A 22,002-nucleotide genomic window follows, 5' to 3' on the forward strand; every position below is an offset into this window, starting at 1 on the left:
TACCGGGGGTTGGACAGAGGGACGTCCGAGGGTACGGCGGCCCTGCTTCCCCAGCGCTCTTGAGCGTGCCAGGGAGAGGTGCCCGCTGGCCGCCGCATGTGCCAAGCCCAGAACAGCCTCATTGCCGTGATTACTGCGAGGGCTGTGGACCTAACCTGCACGGGTGGCATTACGGAGGGCGTGCACACCTCTGCAGGCCTTCCCGGATGTGTGCATGGTTGTGGCCGCAGAGGGGTCTGTTTCGGCGGGTGTTAAGATGCTAGGAGCCGGGTGGATTTGCAGTCCAGGAGAGGTGGGATACAAAAGGCAGCCCCCCTGGACAAGACGGTAGCAAGGAGAGAAGCAGCAAAGGAGCCTCTGGAGCAGAGTCGGCATTGCCGTGAGAGGTGAGCCGCTCGGCTTTGGCTGCAGGCGGAGGGGAAATGTCTGGAGTTCTTGGTCTGCTTCCCTCTGGCTGGCGGGGTGCGGGTCTCGGGAGGAGGAAATCTCAGTGGGAAGAGGCTCCAGACGGTGTTTAAACAAGGCCCTGGCGGGCGGATAGGGTGGAGGGGGGCGCGGAGGCTGCAGGGAGCATGGGTCACTCCTCAGGAATCCAGGGCGCTGCACGGAGCTGCCCCGCAGCAGGGGACGAGGACAGGCGCCCTGCATGCGAGTGAAGTGTCTGTTGAAATCGGTCCTCAGCAGACCTGGCTGCTGGGGCCTTGCCTAGGGTCCCTCCGGCTCAGAGCCGTTTCGAGGGGATGGAAACTGCTCCTTCCTCCGCCCCTCACATCAGGGGGATGCTTCCCCGTGGTCTGTCAGGCCGGGACAGCCTGTGTACTGCCACGGAGGGGGAGCCCACATGGAGATGGAGTTCCCTGCCCCTGCAGCGCTTCCGGCACAGGGTGGGGGCATCACGGACGGAGGGCAGAAAACCCTTTCCTCTGGAGTGAACCCATTCCCCCTGCCTGAATCCCAGACTCCCCGGGCAAGAATCCCACCCAGCGTGGCCAGAAATACCCGCTGGGACCCTGCAGGAGGCTTGGCAAGACACTGGTAGGGGGACGCGGGTGGTCTTAGCATCGTGCCATCCCATATCCTCACTTGATATCGCATCCTGCATGGCTGATTCAGCCGGTTTTGCCTTTGGTCCCAGCCCAGGCCCCATCCCGGTCCCTACCCCAAAGGCAAAGATCCTACCAGGTAGATTCCAGTATTGTGAATTTTATTCAGAGGGTCAAAGAACACAGGTTGCAGCATCTCCCTGCTGCAGGCTCCCAGCTTTGCCACCGCCACTGGAGCCTCCCCACCTTATGGCCGAGAGCCACGTTCCCCCATCTCCCTGCTCAGGCTGGCCTCATCCCTACCGCTCACCCCTGAGCTGGGGTCCCAGCTGGACAGGGGCTGTTCCTCTCTGGGCTGTGGGAAGTGACTGATAAAGAAGCTCTGACTACCAGGATTTGGGGATCATTGCAGGGGAAGCGGCGGGTACAAGCTGCCCCACAGCTGGGATGCCCCGTTGGGCTGGGATGGAGCCGGAGAAAAACTTGGCTCCTGAGCAGCAGGGAGCATGAGATACCACCCAGGTGCGAGGTACCATGCCTTCCCTTGTCTGAGCCTGTGCAGACCCCAGAGCGAGCAATGCTGGCAGGAAAATGCGATGCCTGAGCCGGCAGCAGCGCAGCAAGGACTGGACAGCTTCGAGTTTGTTCAGAGATGGATGCTGCGATCTCCAGCTCGGGCAGTGCTGAGCCCTGGGCAGCTGCTCTACCTGGATTCCCATCTGACCACAGGCACCAGGTAAGAGACATGGAAAAGCAACGCGGCAGAGAGGGTCCCAGGGCATCCCCTGGGGCAAGCGCTGCAGTCGGGGGGAACCACGTGGTGGCGGAGGCATCCCGTGGAGCGGGTGTGGGGGCTGGTGCTCCTGTGCCTTGCAGAGCGGCCCCGGCTAGAATCTAAGAGGAAAAGAGAAGCAGTAGGTTCATTTTGGAGGTCAAATTTTGGAGATTCCCAGCCAGGGTGTCGCAACCAGGGCATGGGGATCCCCTCATAACCAGCTCTGGCACTGAGCACTCTGGGCTGAGCCGTTGGTCGGCACCCTCTGCCCCTGGCTGTCACCCGGTTCCCCCCCAGCTAAGTCAGAGAGGAAGGAAGGAGGGTCCTTGTCCATGAGTGCACCAAGAAACGTGCTCGTCCCTTCACTCCCTGCCAAGGGGCAGTGCGCGCAGCTGCCTTTGAGTGGGGTTGAGCAGAGCAAGTGCTCCTGGCTGCTCTAAGATGGTCGTGCAGGGCAGGCCAGGGCAGTGCTCCTGGTTTAGTCTGAGGCCACGTGGACACGCTCCAGCTCAGGGCAGTGACAGGCAGTGCTTGGGACCCTGATGCTCCTGCTCTGTCTGTGCAGCCTCTAGCATAGCAGGGTCCAGGTCAGGCCAGGAGCCACAGCAGAAACCCCAGGAAGCTTGCAACACTGGCCCCGGCCTCTGGGGTACTTTAACAAACAAGGGGGTTGTTAGGTGGTTTGTCTAACACCCAACAGCCCTGTTGCTGCAGGGCTGCTTGGATAGGAGCAAGGAGGCTGAATGCTGGCAGAGAGCTGTTTAAGCCTGAGTGCGCTTTATTCATCTGCCAACCTCTGTCCTGACAGTGGTGCTCATGTGACTGGGACCCCAGTGAGAAAACTCACCCCAGGGCCCTGGGAGCTATCAGCATGAAGTGGGAGATAATAAAGAGCTCGGAGGTTCTCCCTGCTGTGGGGTGAGCGTGGCAAAGGCACGCCACTTCACTGTTAGCTGCAGAGACCGGGGAGTGATGAGGCAGCATCGTGTCTGGTGACCTGGGACCCCTCAACCTGGGTGACCAGGTGCCCACATGCCAAAGGCTGGGCCTGCTGACCCAGCTGCAAGCGTGGGAGAGTGTGAAGCTCAGACTTGTGCCCTGAGAGCTGCTGCAAGACATGGTAGCAGCTTTGCTGCCCGGGCTGAGACCAGGTGTGTTACCTGGAGGGCAGCAGTACTCTTGAACCTCCTGTGTGGCCCTGTCACTAGGGAGCTCCCTTGAGTTGCACATCTAAGGCCTCAACACCCCTTTCTGTTTCTGCTGCTCCAGGGGTGACAAGCTCAGGTGGAGCCCCCCCAAGTTGAGGTCCGGGTGGCCCCGGGGAAGCGAGTGACGGGGCACCGTGCCGCGTGTGGCCGTACCTGGTGATGCGGCAGTTCCACGTGGTGACAAAGGTTCCCGTGTACGTGAGGCTGCACTTCACCACGTTGTTGGTAAAATCCGACTCGGCCACCAGGAAGTTGGGGTTGACGGTCACCTTCGGCAAGATGCATGCAAATATGGGCTGAGCTCTATCTGCCGTCCCTACAACCCACCCCTTCAAGTGGGCAGGTCCGAGAGCCGGAGGTCCCAGCCAAGGGACCAGAGTCTCCCTGCACTACCCACCGGACCGAGGGTCCTTGCAAGGGCCCTTTGATAGCGAGAGTGCGGGGGTGTCCAGCAACAGAGATTTGAGCGGTGGTGGGTAAACGTGCCCAGTCAATGCACCTACAGAGAAGCTCCTTCCGCAACTCCCCGGCCCTCTGTTTCCCCACCCTCCCAGTGCTGGGTCAGCTGTACCTTGAGGATGTAGTTGCCAGGGGGCACATCTGTGATGTCAATCCACTGGCAGTCGATGTTGGCGTTGTAGGTGTCGTAGCAGCCTGGCCCCAAGCCCTGCACAGAGCAGTGCCATTACTGACCAGTCCAGTGCTCCCTGCCCGGCCCTGCCAGACAGGGTAGACTGGGTGTCTCAGAGCAACCGGGGGGAAGACCATCCCCAGCTGGCAGGCAGGTTTTGCCATCATGTGACAAGGGAATCTGCGGTGTGAGGCCCAGTATCATGCTCAGTAGGAGCTGGGGGGCAGCTCATCCTTCCCGACACCCAGAGCAGGGTCAGTGCTTCGTGCTCCCAGCTGGGCCAAGCACAAAGCCCTCGAGGGACAGGCCCCCTAGTGCCAGGGCATCCAGCCCCATGTGCCAGTGGGCCCCCGGCTCCCTTGCCAGCTCACCTGGGTGTGGGCCGTGCAGGCATAGCGCCGTTGAAAACCCACATCGCATGTGGTGTCCTCCAGGCAGAAGCTGGCCTTGTGCCCTTCTGCCACCCTTCTCTGGGACACCGCATCCAGGAGGTCATAGCTGCTGAAGGCATCCATGCTGTGGTAATGCCTGGGAGGGAGAGACGGTGTTGTCTGTGGGTGGGCGGTGGGACAGCCCTGGTAACCCCACAGAGGTAAGCGATGCAGGGATCAAGACAGACAGCCTCAGGGGCACGAGAGCAGGAACGGCTGGGCCTGGGACGTGGCCTTTAACACCTGCAAAAGGGCTTGCAAGCTAGGATCCCCGGAGGGATGCTGGCCTGTGCCAGGGCTCCATGCTGTGGAGGGGGATCAATGGCGATGGGCTCCCAAACCAGGATGTCCTTCCTTGTGGCTGCATTAGCTTCGCTACTCACTGGTGGCAGCTGTGCCACTCCCAGGCATGGCGCGGCTTCACTGGGAGGAAGTCAGCGGTCCCCTGGTTTTTAACCCTTTGTGGAAAGCGGAGCAGCACCCTGTAGCTGATGTCGGTCACACCTGGTCGGTAGGCAGATCTGAACAGAGGAGAGGGTGTTATTTGCACACAATCTCATAGGCAGACTTGTAGCCAGGAGAAGGGGAGACTCTCACACAGACCCCTTTCCCACTGGAGTCCATGATGGGGTTGGGGTGAACATCCTGCAGCTCTTTACAGGGACAATGGCTTTAAAAGGTATGGCCAGCTGGCTCCATGGTTAGCCGTCACCTTCCCCTGCGGATGGTGCAGGCAACCCCTGGCCCATGCACCGGCCAAGGCAAAGGCGTGTACTCAGAAGAAAACACTATCCCCAACACGCACACGTGTGCCCGCGAGCGTACTCAGAAGCCCTTTGTCAACAATTTCTCCAGACTTTGGAAAACATCCCACTGCAGGGCCGGATGCTGGTTCTCACTGGAGGACTTTGAGCATCTCGGAGCAGCTGGGAACACAGCTTCCCTGCCAATACAATAACAGCCCGTGTCTCTGAAAGAGTCTTGCTAGGAGCTGTGACAAGCCACAGCCAGAGCCTTGGCGGACACGATCCTTCGGAAACCGCCGCCTGGCACAAAGCCCTGGCTGTTCCTGTGCTGTTTACAAGGACTCTGGGCTGTTTCCACTTTGAAACTGAAATAAACACTCAGCTGCGAATGAGCCATCCTGCCGCAATGCTACGAAGCCCAGGAAATGCCAGGATGGAGAGTCCGGCTCACACCTGCTGCTCTGCTCTTGTCGGGAATAAATAATCCTTCACCTGGACATAGCATCTCTCACCCAGCAACCTCAGAGCACCTCTCGCGGCGAGGACCAGAGCCTCCCTCCAGATCAGGATGTTCAGACAGTGCCTGGAATAAGCAAACCTCCCTCCCATTCTCCTGTGTTCTCTCGCAGCCTCCGCTCTGCTCCAGGCTCACCCCTGCAAACCAAATCTCCCACCCACGCTCCTCCAAACTGGATTGCTTCGCTGGTAGCACCTGCCCCTGGCTTGCTTCACTCCCTGCCCATCAGCGCCGTGCAGCGCCGCTGCACTTTAGTAAAGAGCTGCCACGCTCTGTCTCAGTCCGCTGCATTTCAGCGACAGGCGATGTGATCTCGGCAATGCGGCGGAGCGACAGCCCTGCTGAGGTCAAGGCTGTCTTCTCCTTGAGCTGTGGTTTGATATCATCAAATGGAAGGGGCTACGGGAGCAGGTGTGTATTGAGGCAGCACCTAACAGCCCCGGGCACAGCCCAGAATCCCACGGTGCCAGCACACAGCGGGCAAGTGCAAGGTATAATGCCAGCCCTGCCCCAGAGAGCTTACCTGGCCAGGCAGTTCTCCTCAGCCGCACACCTCAAGGCATACATCTGCACGCGCTGAATGTAGGTGGAGGCTTGAATGTAGTACGGATCTGGGATCAAGTCAGGCAAGCCTGGAAGGAGAAGGAAGGATGGCGCGTGAGCCAGGCTGGGAGGGAAGGTCCCAGGAACTCAACCATCCAGCCAGGGTCCTCTTCCCTTCCTGCCTCCACAACGGGACACAATAATATGAACGGCCTTACTGAAAGCTCCACTGTGCTGTAAATGGGCGTCAGTAATATGAGGCAAAGAAACCTGAACAAGGTTCAGGACAAGGGAAAGACCGAAGGAAGGAAAATGCAGTCATCTGAAATGAAAACGTTCAGTGTTAAGGCTGGATGGAAACCCCCTCCCTCTTCTCCACCATCACAGAACAAATCCAGCACTGGGAAACGTGGAGACCATCCACGTAACCTTCACACTGCCCTTATACCCTCCGCTGAGCCAGCTCCCAGCTGTATGACAGCATGCATCTTCAGCATCATCGCTGCACTGGATACACACAGGGTATCGCCCAAGCACCCACGGCACGTGCCACCTCCTTAGCTGGGGACCCGTCACCAACTGAGTCACCGATTCCAGCACGCAGAGCCAAGCTGAAGGGGTTTGACACAGCACAGAGCACACCCCGAGGGGGTAGTGAGGGGTTAATGGTGTAGTTTCAAACAGCGGGGAAGGGCAGGGCAGGGAGGGGGGTACAGGGAAAGGCTGTAGGCTTTGGTTCCTAAAGACTGGAAAGAAGCAAGGCTTGGAAATGCATCAGACCAATGGGATTTGCAATCCATGCCCCAGCTGGGGAGCAACCAGTTTCAGGCTTTCCCCGCTGGGCATTACTGAAGCTCTATGGACCACCTGTCTCGGCACCTTTGTGCCAGTTGCTGCACTTTGGGATGGGACTTTGTGCCCTGGTGCTCAGCAGATACCGAGAGTCCAGCTGGGGAGTTAGGAAGAGGAGCCCGTGCTTTGTAACGTCTCTTCCTAGGCAAGGGGGCTTGACAAACATCAGATCTCCTAACAAACTTAGGATATTTGTTTCATGCAAGAGGTAAAACTCCTGGAGCGCAGGGCAGGCCTTGCTTGCAGCTGTCTCGCTAGCGCCGTGTCTTCCTCCCCATTTTACAGGCAAAGAAACTGAGGCACGGAGCGAAGAAACAACTGGACGGAGCCCTAAGCTGCTCTCTGGGGAAGCTGGGAGAAGCCAGGCCCCTGCCCCCCGTTGCCCGTTGGCACCACTGAGGTCCGTCCCTTCCCCCCGCCCGCCCGCCCGCCTTCGCTGAGCCGAAGCGCGGGCGGCGGCTGCTCGGCGCTCGGGTCCCGGCCGCGGCGCCCCCGGGAGGCAGCGAGGAGCCTGGCCCGGCCCCCCCCCCCGCTTCGGTGCCCGCCTCCGCGCAGGCTCACCGTCGTGGAAGTAGCCGGTCCCGAAGCCGGGCCGCCGGTGCGGCGCGGCCGGCCCCCCGCCGGAGTACACGTTGTGCAGGACGCTGTTCCAGCTCCGGCGGGGCTCGCGGGCGTCGCGCCCGGCCCGGGGCCCCCGCGCTGGCGGGCTGCCGCCGCGGGCCGCGGCCGGGGGCCCCGCGGGGGGGGCGGGCCTGCTGGCGTCATCGCGCCCGGAGGGTTCCCCGCTGACGTCACGCCGCGCCCCCCGGAGCCGCCCGCGGGCCCGCTGGGCTCCGCCTCGGGGCGCCGGCAGCAGCACGAGCGCGAGGAGGAGGAGGAGGAGGAGGGCGCAGCTCGGGCCGGCCATGCTCCGGGGCGGCGGCGGCGGCTCAGCCTCCCTCCTCGCGGGCTGTGGCGGGGAGGGCCCGCACCTCCCCCTTAAATCCCCCGGGCGGCGACCCCCCTCGCCGCGCCGCGCCGCGCCGCGCCGCCCCGCGCCCCCCCGGGAGCCCAGACTCGCCCCGCAGCCGCGGAGGATCTCCAGGGAGCCGAGCCCGGCGTCTGGCCACACGGGTTTCCTGAGATCGGGTCTGAAACCCTCCTCTAGGAGTTTACCACCCCTTGCTCCTGGTTTCCCCCGGGGCGCCTCGCTGCTCGCCGGCCCTGGTGCTCTCCCTCAAGGACGTAGCTGGCAGCTGAGGTTGTCTGCAGCCCCGCAGCCTCCGGGTGCTTTTTATGGGCCCCGTCATCTCTCCATGCCAGCGGGACCTCGGCCCCAGCTTGGTCCCCGTGGGTTTAGGCTGGCCCCAGCCGCAGACCTTGGCCTTTTCCCGCAGGGGGACAGCAGGCCCTAGGCCAGGATCTCTCTCCTTCCTCTGCTCCGTGGAAGCCGTGACCAGCCCCAGGCAGAGGCTCTGCAGAGGGGCAGCGCTGCCAGAGGAAAGGGCGGTAGGCCCATGCATTTAAGGGTTAAACCCTCTCATCCATGCTTATTTTGCTGGAGTCAGGTTTGACCCTTGACAGGTGCTTGGTTTGACCCAGTGATCCAACTCTTTGGTGCGGGGTAGCAGAAGCTGACTGTCTAACCATGCCTTTGAAAATCTCCCCTTTCTCTTTTCAGGGATTTTTGAAGAATGCACTAGTCTGGGAGACTCGACGCGACCAGCCACCGGCATCTGTGCAGCCAGAGCTCTGTAATAGCATCTCATCAAACCAGCCCCTGGGGGTTAAGAGTATCCAGGACCTCCAGCCTCAGCTTAGCTTCCTCTTGCTATTTGCTCTCCCTGGCTAGCTAGGCTGCTACAGCACACAGGGCTTTTGTCACTTCAGATACTAAGGCAGCGTGGAGGACATGTTTCAGACTTCTAGTAGGAACTACAGGCTCTGTCCTGGTGAGAATCAGAAATGCGTCTGCACGCAACAAGCCAACGAAAGAAAAATCTCGGCACACCAGCCAGAGGTTTAGCTAAACCAACACAGGCCAAATCCTGCTCTTTGGCATGGCTGAATCGACCCACGGAGGCTGATGAAGTTACTCCAAGTTAAACCAGAGCACATAAGAGCAGAATTTTGTTCTGGGGTGGGTTGTTTTTTTTTTTTTTCCTATTTTTAATATTTTGGAGAGAAGAATGTTGTCCCAGCGTGTGTCCCTGCTGCATCCAGCGGTACCAATGACGCATCACTTAGGTCATGAAGAGGAAAGTTACTGAATGTTCTGCAAAACAGCAAAACTGAACAGGGTCTCGGTCGGCCTCAGCTGGTGTTAGCCTGCGCCACTTGAAGGAGTTCAGGGATCTTACACGCTGGATTTACACTGGTGCAAAGGAGAGCTGCATCTGGCTAACTTTCTGGTCAACTCTGCTATCCGTCTGTTGGAAGTTAAATAGTTCTACATCTTTCATGAGCAGTTTGTAACCATGCTTTGCATCAGCTGTGCCTGGAAAATGATGTGAGGCTAATTACTGGTGATCGCTCATTAATGTTGGGCCCTGAGCAAGTCAGAAATGATTTGAAAATGTGGTTGGATTTAAAAAAGTGACCATTGGGTTACGTGGTTATTTCTTCCACGGGAATCCAATCAGTGGGCTGAAGGGTGGCTCTCCATCTCAGGGTCAGAGGTGTGACTGGAAGAGGTGTAGGCACATCTGAGTTGCCTTTAGCCTGGTTGGCTGGCTTGGTATGGACAGGGGTGGTAGCCAGAGCACCATAGGTTTCAGTACAAGCAATATGAGGTTTTCTGGGATCCTGGGTACTTAGGTGACTTAACAGCCCTGCCATCACAGCTGGGGTGCTCGAGTTAGGCGGGTGTACATCTGAATAGCAGCAATGCCATCTCTCATGATTTTTGGCATTGTTCTTAAAGTCTATGCTTTGGGAATGTAAAAAACGTAGCTCTTTCTTTTATATATAAAATATAGATATATAAAAGAAAGACCGAAGTTTTTCACATTCCCAAAGCGTAGATTTTAAGAACAATGCCAAAAATCGTGAGAGCTGGCAACACTAGGATAGCTTAGTGGACTTGAACAGCAAGGTGACCACTTTTTGTCCCGCTCCCTGGTAGTGTCTCTGCAGTCAGTGCTCTGGATCCGACGTGCTGCTGATCTGTCTGCTCTCCCCTCTCTGGATGGAGGCTCGCAGGGTTAAGATTGCTCCGTCAGATGATGCACTTCAAAGGCACAAGCACAGCACATGTCCTGAGCAGGAGGGACCATCCTGGTGGGATTGTTCTTCAGAGAGCAGCCTGCTTTCTAGGGCCAATATCAAGAAGTCTAGCCCGTTTCTAAAACAAGTTAAAACCAAGTTGCAGAGCTATCCCTGACAGCAGGAGCAGTGTTTGGCCCTAAATAGCTCTGTAATGGTGCCTTAGTGTCTGTTTTAGAGCTGAATTTTAGTGCTGGTCACATGATCAGGTAAAGACGAGACCAGGGTGCAGGATTCCTGGGCTCCATAGTCTAACTTTGGACACTTTGTGCCTCGGATTCCCCATCTGGAGCTACAGGGTAGGAGAGAGGACCGGGAGCAACATTTGGTACAATTTACAAGCTGCCTGAGGACTGTTAAGGGCTATTGGACACCAGGAGCTGGGGTCTGTGGCTCCAGTCCCACGCGTTTCCATGGGCTTGGCCCTGGTACAGCTGTGCTATAGCACCGCGGGTAGAAGGGGCATCCCTTAGCTTTGCATTTCTGGTATATGTTCACGGGCCTCTCGTGTGCTGCCAGGGCATGTTCACCTGGTGCCAGGCCCTTGGCTCGGACACCATGAAGGAAACGAGTAGGGTCACTGGGCATAGGCCCACGTCCAGCCTCTAAATAAAGCGCACGGTCAATATTTTGAAGCTCACGTCTCAGGGGGCTGGGCCTGCGCTCCGGTGTCCTGCCGCGGGCCCTGGGCTGGAATGTGACATGTCCGAGTCAGTCGGCAGCCGGCCCCCCCCCGTTAGCAGTGCTAATATTTGCACGCAGGGAAGGAATTCCAGTAGGTGTTGGACAGGAAAGGCACGCTGGACTTTATTGTGACTGGAAGGAACCGCTGGTAATTCTGGCAGACCATCCTCTCCCCAGGAGGTGAGCGGAGCCGCAAGACACGCTCTCAGGAAGAGCCTGGATGGGCTTGGACGGCGGGATGCTTTCTGGGATTGCTCTGTCTCCCCACTGGCGCTGGGAGGAGCCGAGGGGCTCAGTTTTCAGCAGGAGCAGGGCCGCCGTTTGCGTTTGGGATGAAGCCAGGCCCTGTTTAGACGTCTGATCTTAAAATGCCTCTGAGTGTCTGAGGCATCCTGGTCTGCAAACAGAGGCTTGGCCCGGGATCACAGATGCCTGTGCCTGCGCCTGCACCGTGTTCTCCTTTACATGGCCAAGCCCGTGGAGAAAGAGCATCGCTTCAAAGAGCGAGCAGCCTCTGATACCCATGGGACTGGCTGCAGAGCAGCCCCAGAGGCCAGGCCACGACACTGCGTTGTGTGTACTCCTCCTCCCTCTTGCTTCCCTTCAGCTCCGCGGGTTTTGCTGGCTTGGTGCAGCATCCCTGAGAGCAGAGACAGGTCCAGGGGCTTGACCCATGCTTTGAACTTCCCAGTTCTAAACACCAGACCCCACGGGCAACCCAGGAATCTGGACTCCCACCCAGCCCCTCGCTTTGCCCATTGGACCATGTTTCTTTGCTCTTGGATAATGAGTTGCTGTTCACCTTTCCTCCTCTCAGCTGGTTCAAAACCATCCAGGTACCTTGCAGCAGCCTAGCTCAGGGCTTGCACTGCCCTCCCATCAGCTGAGGAAAGGCCTGTGCACCTTGGGTCTCTTCTCACCAGCCCCTCTGCCCACCCCAGCTTGGGCGCCGGGCACACAGAGGGCATCTCAGCCCCTGCACGTGGAGGCAGAGGTGGATTCTGTGGGTGGCCAGGAGGTGATAAAAGATGGTAACTCCGTCTGCCTGTGCATGGAGGGAGGCCTGAGTGGCTCCTGCAGGGCTGGGAGAGCACCTCCCAGCATGACTCACTGCGCGTGTCTTCTCTTCAAAAGGACCGGAGGGTTTTAACCCTCAGCAGAAGCTCTTTTCACCCTGGGATTTTGCTCACATAGTGGCAGGAGGAAATGGCCACCTGGCTCAGGTGTGAATTGGCTTCTCCTCCCAAGGCTGTCCCAAAAGCAAGCCCAGCCTGCTCAAGGGAGCCATAGAACAGGGGGGTTATTGTGTCAGGGAGGGTCCTCCAGGAGCTTGGCATCACCCAGGGGCTCGGGACTGGCTCTGCTCTGGTATTTCTGCAAGCCAAGAGTAGGGCCACCGCTGGTGCTGCTGGTATTTGTATTGTGGTATTGTGCGGGAGCCCTGACTTGGACCCCACGGTGCTCGGAGCTGCACAAACACAGGACAGACAGGCAGTCCCTTCCACAAAGGACTTCCAATTTTAGACGACAGGCGGGGATGTGACACCCCAGGGTGACCCCAGGGCTCTGTGTTCTCCTCCTCACTGTCCTGCTACCTACGTTTGGGCCTTGCCCTGATCTGGCTCATGGAAGACCCCTCTCTCCCCCTGGCAAGCCTGACTTCCCAGCTGACTGGACCCTGCAGCTTAGTGGAGGAGAACCCTGCAAACTCTTGGGGCTTCTTAGGTTTGCAAAAGAAAAATCGGCTTGCTGTCTCCATCGGACCAGAACGGCTGTGGCTGGCAGTCGCCCTGCAGTCACTCAGTCCAGGGCTCGCATGTAGGTTTGGCACAGAGGGTGGGATCTGTCCCTGGGAGATTCTGGATAGAAGATGGTGATTTAGGCCAGTGTTTCTGAACTCCAAGGCCAGGTCTGCCTGTGCGTCCTGCTGGCTTCATGACTGTTTCTTGCTGTGAGGAATGAACAAGCAGAAGAGGAAAATAGATCATAGATGGTTGCATCTAAAATCCTCGTGGTCAAAATAGGCAGCACTGACCTTCCCTCAGGGACTCCCCAGGAGCCATGCTCTGCAGCCTGGAGACATGGGCTCTGGCCAGTGCATTGGACCCAGTGACCTCTCTCCAGCCCAAGCTGTGGGCACCACAGCCACTCTTTTTGGCCTGCTGACTCACATGCCTCTGAGTCCTTGGAGCGTGTTGCACAACACCCCTGGGTGGGTGCTTGGGGGAAGGGATTGACTCGAGGCTCTGCATTTCCAAGTGTGAGCCTTCTCCGCATGAGCTGCAAGACTGCGTCTCAGCAGGCTCAGCTAACCTGTGAGTGCAGCCCAGCTACCAGGAGAGGGCGGCAGAACACCATGCCAAGGGGCGCATGGGTTACACCTGCTGACTGGCACCACCTGCTCCTCCAGGATTTGGCCCCCGCTCCTCAAGGGCGGTCTGATTTGTGCGGCGCAGGGGAGGAGGTGGGCCTGATGCTGTCAGCAAATCAGGAGTTACCCCATGCAAGCTGTGTTGGGGGCAAACCAATGTAAGCCATTGCAGAACCAGGTTGGGGAGTCCAGTCCTGAATGCATCCGGGTGTCTGCAGCTTTCCCCAAGTGCTTCCATCCTGCACAAGCTGGGTTAGTCAGGGTAATAGTGCTTTCTTCAGCTCTTCCCTTCTGCCCATGCAGTCCAGAAGGTAGCTAGCTATGCCCTGGCATCCAGCAGCAGACCAGCCCCACTGCTGGCCAGGTCAGTGAGGGAACCAGCAGCACCAGGGAACTGCACAGCCGGGTGTCTAGGCATGCACCAGTGTCTTGTCCCTGTCGGATTCTGCCCTCTTCCCAGCCTGGCCCTTGCTGAGTCAGGGCAGAAATGTGCAGGGATCTCAGCTGGAGGCAAAGGGATCCCCTACAGTCTTCCCCTTTTCCTTTGGTGTGTGAATTATTTTTATGCTTGCTTTAGTTCTGGGCATGCACCCGTAAGTGAACCCCAGACAGAGCTGGTGGGCATGCTCAGCTCTACATTGCCTGAGTGTCCAGGTCCCGTGCAAACAGAGTGGGTGGGCCAGACTTCATGGTGCTCCCTAGCACAGGCTGGGTCGGGCACACATGCCCCAGTGACTTGCCTGAGGAAGTCCGTGGCTGAGTGGGAAATCGAACCCATCTTGTTGGTTAATGCTCTAACCACTGAACCATCCTTCCCTCCCCAGTGGTTAGTCCTTTGGATCGTCTAGGTTCTTTGGATTCCTATTGGATCTGAATTGCAGGTCCTGCTGATTCCTCTGGCAGGGGATGAACCCGAGCACCTGATCCGAGCACCCCTGGGCTCTGGGTGCATGAGCCCCCTTTGTGTTACAGGAGCAAACACATCAGAAGTCCAGGGCCTGCTGTGAATTGAGCACATTGCTCCCCGTGGCCGTTGATCACTCCAAGGAAAGGCTTGCTGTCACTGCTGAGATGCTTGCATGGGCTCTGCAGAGATGAAGGCCCCTGGGGGGAGGCCAGCGCAGGACAAGACAGGTCTCCCTATGGCATAGGGCCTATGCTCTTCCCCCAGCATTTCCCTGTCTAGGCAAAACCCTCCTCCCTACAGCTCCAGCCCCCCTGGAATCGCTCCTCTCATGCTGCTCTGCCTTGGCGAATCCCAGCTGAAAATGTGCCATTCAATTTTTGCCTGCCCTCACCTCCAAGTCCCAGAGCAGCCACTCCATAGACTACTATTGACATATTTGTTCTGCCGTCATTGCCTATTGTTTATCAGTTCATTCGGTCACTGTGTTATTATTAGTTTAATAAGACTAATTCGAACTAATGAGGCTAATTCTAATTAATTCTGTCCCTCTTCCTAAACTAATAAGAGTGACAGACCAGACAGCTTAATGAGCCACTGCCCCAAAGAGCTCGCAGTTTAGTGGCAAAGGATGGCATCTGGTCTGGGATGAAAGAGCAAAGCAAGAGGGCTGAGAAAGTCTCGTTATCCCACAAACTTTCTCTTCCTTTGTGTTGATTTCTCTGCATCGCTTTTGTTATAGACAGAGCAGGGGACCCTCACTGGAGGCCGTTAGGTGAGGTTTGAACAAAACATCGGCACCAAACACTGAACTGCTGCTCTTCTGGAGCAGCTCCATTACTGACAGGAGGGGTAGGCCAATTACCCTTGCATGCGTGCCAGGCGCTGTACTCAGCAGGCAAATGATTGTAGCGCCGTAGGTCAGGGCTGGGAGGCTGCTTTAAAAGCATCTGCTTTTCTTTTTGCCACTGCTTCTTTGCCAGCAAAACCAAATCAGCTTCTTAGAATCATTTTTTAAAAAAAATTTCATATTCCAAGCCAAATCGGCCAAATCAATTCCAAATCCATGAGTTAGTCCAGACCCAAAAGCGGCCATACTACCGGCAAACATCCTCCACCCCCAGCTGGGGCTTCAGATGCTCCTAAATCCTTTGGCAGGCATCCTACTTGCAGGCCCAAGCCCCCAAGAGCAAGCTCTCCCACTTCCATTAAGTGGGCATAAAGCCAAGGTTAACTATGCATCACGTGCACTGGTACTATCCCATGCCAGCAGAGTGGTCTTCCCCGGGTGCGACTAGGAAGCCGCTGTAGTGATCATGGTATTTCCCCTGGGGAAGCATAGACTACGCTTGATTTGAGCCTTCAAGAGGCTGAGAAGGGCCGGAGGGTCATTTAGTCCAACCTCCTGCTCATGGGAGCGGGACACTCTGTTCCTAACCCATCCCACCCCTCCAACCTCTGCTTCAAAGGTCCCAGAGAGGGAGTTTCCCCCTCTTCCCCGGGCAGCTTCCACTGCCATGTTTTTACAGTTAGGAATTTTTTCCTGGGTTTCAATCTAAACCTGCTTTGCTCCAGAAACATCAGCTACTAGGTCTTGGTCTTTGTAAACACAGGGACTTATGTTGTGCCACGCACCCACCCAGCCGGGCTCCAGTGGCTCCCCATTGATGCTGGGCTCTGCTCATGTAGGTCCAGGTCCAGGGCAGGACATCTCTTGTGTCCTGAACCTCAATTTGGGGTCTAAATTGGACCCACCTGTTTAATCTGAACATGTCCCAAACTCAAAGCATTTCAGACATTGACTGCTGCCCTTCCTGAATCATTAGTCTTTATTTTCCACATTGAGGCCCCAGCTGAGATGGAGGCTCCATGTTGCTGGGAGCTGGGTGGACAACCCCTGCCCCAAGGAACTTGCAATTCAAATAGGTATTGGGTGGGGGAAACGGAGGCCCAGAGGAGCAAAGTGCCCTGCCTAAGCTCGTAAATACGCCAATGGCGGAGACCGCAGCACTGACCGCAGGGTTCCTGATTCTCAGTACAGAGCCCTGCAGTTCCCAGCCTGGGGGTCAGGACACCCTGCGGGGTCTCAGCAGTTGTGAGCACACAAAGCCGCTAATGCACAATTACCCCATGTGTCCTAAAATTACCAGGAGGCAGGGAGTTCCCATAACTCAGCTGCTCTGTGGTATCTCTCCCTGTGCTCCAGTTACCTCAGCGTAAGTGAAAACTAAGCCGGGGCAACAGAGCGCCGTTCCACGGAGGGGCTAGTTCTCCTGGGGGTTGGAGCAGGCGTATGCTCAGTTACTAGGAAGCAGCTGAGACCCAGGTAAGTCCCTGTCCTCTGTTCGCTGCAGGCACAGGGACAGCTGCTGCTTTCTGGGGGTGACACAAAATTATCGGTCCCTAAGTGAGGTCTCAGCCTGAATGGGCAAGGCCTGAATAGTTGGGGCATGAGGTTTGCTGTGGAGCGGAGGCACTGTCATGCCTCTGGCCTGTGGCTAATCCCGTGCTGGCTGGCAAGGCTATTGTGAGATCCTGCGGGCGCTGCAGCCTTTATCTTGGTTAATTGTACAGTAGCGCGGGAGGCTGAGTCATTGCCGTGCAAGGGGAGGTGAGGAATCTGATCTCCACTTTCCAGCATTGACCTTTCAGCCCATGTGGGCTGAAGACAGCTCAGTCGCTTCACCCGAGTCCTGATGACCCCAGCTGGGGAAGCTGTGCCACCTGGAGTCAGCCGCAGAAGGGGGCGGGAGGGGAGCTTCTGCTGCCCAAACCCAGGCCGATGAAGCTACTGGCAGTCTTCACCTGGATGGTGATGCTCTAGGAGCGTTCCCCTCCCCAGAGACACAGCAGCCACAAAGCCACTCAATGCAATGCCACTGAGAAACACTCAGGTCCCACTGCCCATTGGGTGACTTGGTCTGGGATTTTTCTGCTCCTACCTCTTGCCCCTGGCGGGGGTGCTCAGCTCTGTAGCTCTGGCAGGGTACAAGGACCAGCAAGGAGTGAATGGCCAGCTGGGATCTCCCATGGGCAGAAAGAGCAGAGGTGGGGAGGGGGGTTAAATGGAGCTCTTGCTGGCATGGATGGGAAGTGGCTCAGGGAACAAAAAAGATCCCCAGACATTGATTAGATCTGCAGGCTGAGCTGCCCATTATTCCCTTCCAACCTGCCATGCTCACGTGGCTGCGGGAGGGCCATGAGCTCATGCTGAGATCCAGGTGGCTTCAGCGGGAAAGCCATTAGCCAACAGTGCTGAGCTGGAGGGCTGAGCCAGCATGGGCATGTCCACAGCGTGCTGCAGGCACGGCAGTGACCACCCTGCCGACATACCCAGGCGGACAGGCTGCTGCAACAAGGTGAGCAGGTGGGTGAGATGTTGGCAATCCTGCTTCTGTCTCTTTGGCTCTGTCTTCAGGGTGAGACCCAGATCAGGGACCCCAAAGCAACAGTGCAGCCATCCTCTCTCCAGACCCATGGTATCTCTGTTAAGTGGTCCAGGCACTGGACCATTTTTCCCACTGGATGTTTCTGGTTGGAGCCTGGAGCTGCACTGGCAAGGGCAGTCAGCATTCGCCTGACTCTGCTCCTGAAGAGCCAGTGGCCAAATTCCCCCTGACTCTTGGGGCTTCTGGTTCGATTAACTCCAAGTTCTGGTGAAAGTCTCTACCCAGGAAAGGGGAGAACGTGCTCTTTTCTTGCAGCTTTGGGAACGGGATAGGCCAGAAGCCTGATGTGTTCACTCCCGTGGCTTGCCTGCTTGGTACCATGTCCTGTTACATCCTTCCCGGTATGGGAAGGGCGAGGACCTGAGGGGCAGTTGAGAGAAAGGCTTGTGCTTTACAGGGGATTAAACGTGCAATCCGAGAGGCTGCGTGGGCACGAGGGCGTGAGAGGCTGTTAGCTGGGGGGGAGGGTATATGGACTAGTCATGATTCGAAGGGGGGCAGGGGTTGCAGTCCCTCCTGGGAGCACAGGTGCATTCTGGGACTGAGCCCAAATTTGGCCAAGTCAAGGCAGGTCTTTCTGCTGACCTCAAAGGGCATTTATACACGTGCTCCATGTTGAACGAGCTCGAGTTAAAGCACCCCCACTACCACTTTTTAGCGTGGGGACGCTGATACACGTGACACTGGAGTCTGCTGGAGCACGGTAATTACCATGCTCCAGCCAACTCAGTTAATCAAGTCAGCTCTGATGCACCATCATTATTGGTTCTGCTCTCTGGGCACTGGCTCCCCTCACCTTGCACCCTACAGTCACGGGCTGCCCAGAGGGAACATGCCCTGCTAGTGCTGGCAGTGGCAGGAACATTTCACATGCTCCCCCTTTGCACAAGGAAGCATCAGGACATCTGATTCCCTCGCTATAAAATGGGACCAATGCACCCATCTGCACTGAAAGCCACTGGGGAGCTTCTCAGGGTGCTTTGAAGTTGAACAGTGCATAATAGCACTGAAACCTTGAACCCAGAAGCTGATGGGGAAACTCTTTGATCTCCATTAATAACGGGGCTCTATTGCAGGGGCTCCTGTCTCTGGGGAAATTCTTTCCTGATCATCCTTGGAAACAAATCCCAGTCTCTGAACAGACCCCACCATTCAAGGATGAAAGGGGCCCTGGATTTGGATCTGGAGGTGTGTTTTGAACTTGATCACTGTCTCTGTACAAAGTACCTGCTTGAGTCCAAACACTTCCCAAGCATCACTGGGGTCTGAATGGAGGGCTGCAGGCCCATACATTGCAAAGAATTATGATTAATGAAGGAGTGGGGCTTTGCTAGGTAAATGCTTATCCTGGGCCCATCAAGCGGTATCCAAGCCCCTCCGAACAGAGTGGGGAGGAAAGGGCTGAAGAGTGCCTGGGAAGAGAGCATAGAGGAGCTTCCTGTTTCCCTGAGTCATCTGGGCAGAGCTGAGCTGGATGAGACTGGATACCTCTGACACGGTGCCAGCCTCCAAAGGCTTTAACCAAAGTTGGGTAGAAAGGAGAATGCAGTTCCCTGCTGCTATTAATAGCAGCCTCCCTCTCTGCCGCCCAAGGCAGGGAGGGGATGGAAAGCATCTCCATATGCAGAGCGCAGGGATCCCGGGGCTCCAGAGTCCTGCCGAGCTCCGCAGACCTGAGGGCCCCAAAGCAAAAAGTTGTGAGCAAAAACAAGTAAGTACGAGCGCATCCTCCGCCCGGAGGGAGTGTGAGTGAAACCTAAAGCATGAAACAAGAGACACTGGGGAGAGAGGCCGCAACGTGTGGCTCTTCCCCAGACACAAACGGAGCTGGGGAGCTCAGCTCACTGCTACCAACTTGGTCCTGCTGATGCCCTGCTTGCTCTGATCTGAACCCTGGATGATTTGGCCCCCAGGGGAAGCAGAGTCTGGATGCTTCTAGTCCTGGCTCATGTGTTTTTGAACCCGGGGGCTGTGCTTGCTGTGTACGTGGGATCTGTTTCTGTCTGATGGCTTGTGACTCTCCCTCCCTTTCCCGGAGGTGGCCCAGTGCAACTGTGACGCAGCTGCAGGGTGCATCCAGACGTGCAGCCCTGCCTGCCCCGTGCCTTACTCTGCGCTGGCTGCTGGCAGGAATGAGGCCCTGTTTCGAGCGAGCAGCTGTGGGTAAAAATGCCGTGGTTTGCAAATGCTGCAAAAGAAGCCTGTTCCAGAGGGACTTAATGAACTTCCTGAAGCCACCACTGTGCAAAACCGAGTCCTCAGCAAGCCAAAGCTCTGCTCTAAATGACATCTAAAACCAAGTTCAGTGGGAGTTTGATCTGACAGAACAGTAACAGTGCCTCAGTCCAGACTTCTGGAAGAATAGGGCCAAACTCCCACTGACTTCAGTCCCCCTGGGTTTGGCCTGGGGGCCTCCTGCTACAGGGAGATAGAGCCAAAAGGTCTTTCCCACCTCTAGTGAGATGCGATCTGATGTCTGCCTGGTTACTTGTGCCCTGCTGCAGATCACACCCAGGAGCTGTCGCAGAGGGGAAGCTTCGTAGGTGCTCTCTGATCGAGAGTGCTTGAGGAAGATTAGCTCTGATAGGTCCCATAAGAAGAAGGAGTTTGAACAGGACGGTGCTTTTGTGCGAAAGAAATCCTGGTAGAAGGAGTCAGAGGGTCTGCTCTCGCTGTGCTAGTTCCAGCATGGAAAATACACTAATAATGCTGATAAAACAGGGAATGGGAAACCTTGGTTATCAAGATCCTTTGTTTAATGGAGCCAGGTCCCCTCCCTCCACAACCTTCCACCCAGTTCGTGCTGGTTAGCATGGCCAAAGCGGATACCGTGTACAAGCGCCCCTTTTGCAGCTTTAGCAAGGTGCCTGAGACGCAGGGGCAGCAGGTCTGGTAATGAGGAGGAACACAGACATCCTTGCACAGTAGAATCAATTCAGCCTCCACTGCAGAAAAGGGCTGTTTGGTTTTAATTACCCCGGGGTAGTTAAAGCAGTTCAGCTCTTCCAGAGGGGGGGCAACTCATACAGGAAGGGAAATACGCTATTCAAGTATAAGGCATCTTTATTCCAATATAATGGCTTCCACAGCAGATTGTTGTGTGAGTTATAGCTACTGGGGAAGGAGCCAACTGTGCTGCTGGGATTTCCCGTGTGGTGTGAATTCCAGCCCCCTGGGAAAGGGCTGAGACCCCCTGGACACCAACGTGGGTTATGTTATGCTGGAGTGAGTTACTCATTTCCCTGCTAATAGATTTCCAGGGAGCCTTTGACAAGAATATTGAGACAGGATGCTCGCTGTCTGCCCTTGGCTGGCCTGGTGCATCACACAGCGCTGCTCTTCCAGAGGCGGCTGCACTTTTCCACAAGAGAGGCTATATCCCACTGCATTGTTAGGCTTGCAAGAGGCAAATGTTATGCCTCGTTCTGGCACATCCACATGGGGACATGATACGGGTTTACAAAACAGCAAAGAGAGAGTCAATAGGGATTTATTATTTACTGTCTCTCATGAGGCAAGAACTAGGGGTCACAAAATGAAAGTAGCAGGTAGTAGGTTTAAAACTAACAAAAGAAAGCTCTTTTTTTCTCACAGCATGTAAATAAAGCGTGAAACTGGTTGTCACCAGATGTGGAAGCTGATCGTTTAGCCAGATGCAAAAAGGGCTTGGACAAATTCTTGGAGGGAAGGGGCATCAGTAGCTATTGAGCATGGCAGTTTGGGGCACGGCCTCTGAATCTGAACTTCCCAGCCCTTAAATGCTGGAGGCTGCAAGCGGGAGAGGAACAGGGGGGCAAACCCTGGCCAGACCCAGGTCACTCTCCCTTGCAGCCTCTGCTCTCTGCCAGTGTGGCACAGGAGACTGGGCTAGATGGGCCTGTGGTCTGACACAGTTAATGGCAATTCTTACATTCTTTAATTAAGGCTTCTTTGACGACCTTTCCCACCACCATTTTGAAATGAAGGTATACTGAATACACGAGATGCTGCAGCACGCTGGAGCGTTCTGGTTAGCATGCTCCAGTGGACTCGATTAATTGAGTCTGCTCTGATGCATTTTAAAATGTGTTGGAGCACGTGTAAAAGTGCCCAATGATTCTATGCTAGTGGCATAAACCCTGGACCAGATTACAGTTACATTATGATTTCTTGACATTGGCCAAACGGTGCATAGAAGCATAGAAATTATGGGCTGAAAGGGACCTCGAAAGGTCATCGAGTCCAACCCCCCTGCTCTGGGCAGGAATACTGCTAAGATCAACTGGTCCCAGCAAGGTGCCTGTTCAGTCTCCTCCTGAAGACTTCCAAAGTTGGGGATTGCACCACCTCCGTGGGAAGTCTGTTCCAGCTTCTGGTCACCCTTACCGTAAAGAAGTGTTCTTTCTTATACCCAACCCAAAACCATCTTCTAAGAATTGATGGCCATTGTTCCTTGTCCTCCTCTGGGGGGCCCTAATGAACAGGTTCTCTCTCAGCCCCCAATATTCATCCCTTACATACTTAAAGACAGCCACCAAGTCCGCCCTCAGTCTTGTCTTCCCCAGGCTGAACAGTCCCAGATCTTCTAGTCTTTCCTCATAAGGTTTGTAGTCCAGGCCCTTAATT

General features: G+C 56.2%; 1 protein-coding gene and 1 long non-coding RNA gene across 5 annotated transcripts in view; one reads left to right on the plus strand and one right to left on the minus strand.

Moving 5' to 3' along the window:
* Nucleotides 1-1,159: 1,159 nt before the first annotated feature.
* On the minus strand, nt 1,160-7,791 carry LOC149853256 (protein-lysine 6-oxidase-like). The gene is made up of 7 exons (XM_090027788.1): nt 7,308-7,791; nt 5,875-5,983; nt 4,472-4,609; nt 4,029-4,185; nt 3,598-3,693; nt 3,180-3,295; nt 1,160-1,937 (listed from the first exon to the last, which is right to left on the minus strand). The coding sequence occupies exons 1-7, from the start codon at nt 7,651-7,653 to the stop codon at nt 1,931-1,933; spliced, it is 969 nt and encodes a 322-aa protein (XP_089883914.1). The 5' UTR covers nt 7,654-7,791; the 3' UTR covers nt 1,160-1,930.
* Nucleotides 7,792-18,968: 11,177 nt separating this feature from the next.
* Nucleotides 18,969-22,002, plus strand: part of LOC149853257 (uncharacterized) — a 38,295-nt gene continuing 35,261 nt past the window's right edge. For 3 of the 4 annotated variants that reach the window (XR_016439128.1, XR_016439129.1, XR_016439131.1), the window contains exon 1: nt 18,973-19,108. This is a non-coding gene — a long non-coding RNA (uncharacterized LOC149853257). Of the gene's footprint in view, nt 19,109-22,002 lie in introns of all 4 variants that reach the window. The other variant, XR_016439130.1, reaches the window with a different exon arrangement.

Source organism: Crocodylus siamensis, chromosome 14, assembly GCF_052110815.1.
Source record: "Crocodylus siamensis isolate JL-2025a chromosome 14, ASM5211081v1, whole genome shotgun sequence".
NCBI classification, from domain to species: domain Eukaryota; kingdom Metazoa; phylum Chordata; order Crocodylia; family Crocodylidae; genus Crocodylus; species Crocodylus siamensis.